This window comes from Arachis hypogaea, chromosome 7, assembly GCF_003086295.3.
Source record: "Arachis hypogaea cultivar Tifrunner chromosome 7, arahy.Tifrunner.gnm2.J5K5, whole genome shotgun sequence".
Lineage (NCBI taxonomy): Eukaryota > Viridiplantae > Streptophyta > Magnoliopsida > Fabales > Fabaceae > Arachis > Arachis hypogaea.
The window spans coordinates 18,554,663-18,558,921 of record NC_092042.1 but is presented as its reverse complement, the minus strand read 5'-3'; the positions used below and the strand labels follow the sequence as shown (position 1 = coordinate 18,558,921).

At 24.5% G+C, this 4,259-nt stretch overlaps 1 protein-coding gene across 1 annotated transcript; it reads right to left on the bottom strand.

Annotated features, from left to right (window-relative positions):
- Positions 1-607: 607 nt before the first annotated feature.
- LOC140174309 (uncharacterized) lies at positions 608-1,108 on the bottom strand. Its single transcript, XM_072198741.1, has one exon. The coding sequence runs from the start codon at positions 1,106-1,108 to the stop codon at positions 608-610; it is 501 nt and encodes a 166-aa protein (XP_072054842.1).
- Between the last annotated feature and the right edge of the window lie 3,151 nt (positions 1,109-4,259).

Genomic DNA, 4,259 nt, shown 5'->3' with positions numbered 1-4,259 from the left:
CAACTGATGACAAAATGGTTTCTGAAAAATAATGTTATCGATAAAATAGTCCCCGAATGATTTGAAAATACGACAAAAAGAACCAATAAATATTATATTTTAAGTAACTAACAAAAAATATCATATTTAACAAACAGCTTATCTATTAGATCTAAAATTTTGTGACAATATTTAAATAAATATTTAAAAGATGTACAAAAAAAATTAAAAAAAAATTGATCTCTAAATTTTTCTTTTTATTTTTCAAAAAAATCTGGTCATTCACATTAAAAAATTAAAAAAATCCATTTGAAAAAATCTACCAAATTTTAAGAAAGGAAATATTTTATTTTCTAATTATAATTACAAAAATTTATATCAAAATTTATTTTCTACAATTTTTTAGAATATATATTTAATATATAATTTTTTTTATCATTTTATTAAATCTTTTAAAAATTTATTTGTCATTAACATTTTTAAAATTAATTTTGTCAGTTACGCAAATTTTTTTATATTATTTTGATAATTTACTTGATGCACCTATTAATGCATCTTGAATAGTTTGGTACAGGGCGAAAGTTCTCTAATTCTTCCCAGATTGTTTTCAATTGCGTGTAATAATCTGTCACAGATAGTTCTTCTTGCTTGCTTGCATACACTCTTTTTTCAACTCAGCAATCTTGTACATGTCTCCTTGACAGTAGCGTTGTTTCAGTTCTCTCCATAGTTCTTCTGCCGAGTTGATCCAAATGACACTTTTAGCTATGTTAAGACTTAATGAGTGATTGATCCAAGAAACCACGAATGTGTTGCATCTTTCCCACGCATCAAATAGTAGATCTTCTTGTGTTGGTCGCTGAAGTGAACCATCTATGAACCTGATCATGTTCTTTCCTCTCAAGGCTCTCCACATTGCTCTCTCCCAAACTTGATAATTGTTGTGCTCTAATGCAATAGGAATTAAGGCTGTTCCTGAACTTTCTCCAGGATGCAATAAATACGGACTTGCCGGATCTAACGTTGGATTTTGCTGGTTATTATTTGAATTCGACTGTATCTGATTTAGCTGACTCAGAAAACTTGTCAGTGTTTGCAGATCGATTGTTGGATTCGCCTCTGATGCCATTTGCGATTGACGCTGGAATTCACAATCAATTGCATAATCTTCTTCCCAATACTCACTAATCGAAAATGGTTACCTGAATCTTGAATCTTGTTCAGACAACATAGATCTCATTAGTCTCTATTGTTTGAGTTTCAAAGAAAGAGAAGAAAATAGTAGAACAGAAAGAAAGTAGACGAAGAATGAGAGAAGAAAAGAGAAGGAAAAATCCAGCAGAAAAGAAAAAGGGGAAAAACTGCAATAGTGAAATTCAACGAAGTTTCTATCGATTCATCCTTTTTGAAGTTCAATTCCTCACTGATTTCTTCCTTCCACGCTCACCGCACCATGTTAAAGTGGTGAAGCGTTCAGGAAGAGAATGGAAGAACTTCACATGATGGGAATTGTGATCAGAGAGCAATAAAAGTTCTCTCATAGCCTCAAAGACTCATTTAATTGAATTGGATTTTTCTTGACTTCTTTCTACAGCTGATTGCGACTATTAAAATAATAACAATTAGCCTCCTAACTAACTATTATTTACAACTAACTCAGCTACTAACTACTCTAACAAGTTACTCTACGTGTTTACTCATGTGACATAAGTTGAAATAAGATAACGAACTTTTAAGTAATCTTTCAAATAATTTTTTACGAAATTTTTATTTGGAAAGTTGGATATTATAATCTTTAACAAATTTTAATTATAAAATTAGTAGTTTACAAATTTTTATTTAGTTAGATAAATTCTTATAACAAATTGTTTAATTATATGAATAGATTTATCTAAGAAATTTTAAATTTTTTTATAGATTGTTATATTTTTATTAAATAATGATGATGTATCTAATTTTATATCACAATTTGATGTAAAAATTATTTTATTTAACAAAATAAAAGGTTAGCGATTAATTTGATAATTAAAAATTCGGTTCCGCTATGTTACCAACAATATATCTGCCAACTTCTGCCAACTCTTATTTAAATTGTGTTTCATGGAAGTGTGTTTGTGGATGTGTCTAATAAAAATATCTTTTTTATAACTGTGTTTAATAGAAGTGTCTTTATAGATATATTTTCTGGATGTATCTCTTTATATATGTATTTAAAATATATTAATTATTAGACACATCTACGAACACACTTCCATGAAACAAAAATATGAATAAGAGTTGGCAGAAGTTGACGAATAATATGTTGGTACCCTATACTTTTCCTTAAAAATTTTTAAGAATTAAATGTATATATTTTGGATATTAATCTATACCATTTATTTGGATCGATCAATTTTTCTTTCAATTGATTTTGAAAAGTGTAATTTTATTATACAATAAGATTTTTCTCACATTTCTGTCTTAATCGATCTCACTTAAATCTTGTATGATATAAAATCATATTTATGAGATCAATTTATTGAAAAAAATTTGAAAAGTTCTGATACATTTTCAAAACAAGCAGTGTACGTAAAAGATAGATATTTGTTGCTTCATTATTTAATTAATTTAATATTTAATTCGGGTAAAACTTCTTAAATTTTGAAACACACACTAAACTGTTGGATATATAGTGTGTGTTTGGATTTCAGTTTGCAAACAGGAGTTTGCATAAAATTGATTTTGTAAAATTGATTTTGATGAAAAGTAAGTTTGAGTTAACGTGATTTATGTTTGGTAATTTTTATATTAAAATTGATTATAGTAAAATAAATATTGTTTGGATTATACTATTTAAAATTACTTTTAGATGAAAAATTACTAAAAGAGACATTCATCTAAATAATTTTTTTATATACATGCAAAATCAGAAATTTATGAAAGAGAGTATTATAAATTTTATAATGTCAAATAAAAAGAAAATATTCTATAACTTTTTCTAGTACTGTCAGTACTCTTTAATTTAGTATTATTTTGGACTATAGATTTTTATTATTTATGACTCTATTATTATTTATAATTAATTTTTTATTTATTTTATCCTTTTTTATAGGATCATAATTTATATTATACAAAATTTTGATAATAAACATAGTATATAATAATTACAATTACAAATATTACAAAGTCAGAATAAATAGATAAAATTAATACAAAACAAAAATAGAGTACATCAAAGAATAGAAAAAAAATAATAAGAAATAATAAAAATTTTATAAAACCAACAACATGTATCATATGAACAAAAAATACAATAAAATCAAATAAAAAATAAAAAATTTCATACACAACATAAATATAATGCAGGAAAAGATAGAAAAAAAAAAGAATTTATATGAACAAAAAATAATAAAAATATCATACAAAAAAGTCAACAACATTTGTCACATAAATAGAAGAGCACTACATAAATAATATAAAAATATTTATCATATAAATAAAAAATATAATAAAAATATAAATAAAAAATATATAAATTAAAATATAAAAATGAATATTAAATATAATAAAAAAATTAAAATATTCAATTTGCTGGTAATTGAAACAAATCTGAACTAATTTGATGAAAAAAAAAGTTGTAACTAAGAATTATGAAGAAGAAGGAAGAACTACAAAGAACTAATTCTTTTTTATAGAAGAAAATGAAGGGTATGGTTGGTAAAAAAGAAATAAATTTTTCATCTAATTTTCCGAGGGGATCACCAACCATGAACGTGAAACGCAGAAGCTACAAATTTTAGCTTCTCCTGAACGTGCGTTCAAAGGCAGAATCATTTCTGCGTTTTGAAAGATAAGAATTGCCAAACATAAAAATAAAACTTTCAAGAAGCTCAAACGCACTTCTATCCTCTCCAACGTGATTGCCAAACACACCCATAGTTGTTTGACTTTTACATGCATGAAATATTTTTTATTGCTTTTCTTCTAAGATTTGGCCTTTTATATTAGTTAGTCAGGTTTTTTTTTAAATAAATAAAAAACCAACCAAAACTAAATGGGTTCTATCATGTTGGCATATATATATATATATATATTAAAAAGCTTTTAAATTTATTATTTTAGTTATTAATTAATTGTTAATATATAAAAATATAGATTAAAATAATAAAATATATTATTAGATTATTAAACTAAAAAAATTAATAATAATTAAAAATAAAAATAATAAATAATAAATTTCAATAATTTCTAATATTTTTTTTATATAAATAAAGCTGAATTTGAACATGCAATGAAGTCAA

Excerpts from the sequence above, each read along its gene's own strand:
- LOC140174309 (XM_072198741.1), bottom strand. The coding sequence starts at position 1,108 with ATGGCATCAGAGGCGAATCCAACAATCGATCTGCAAACACTGACAAGT.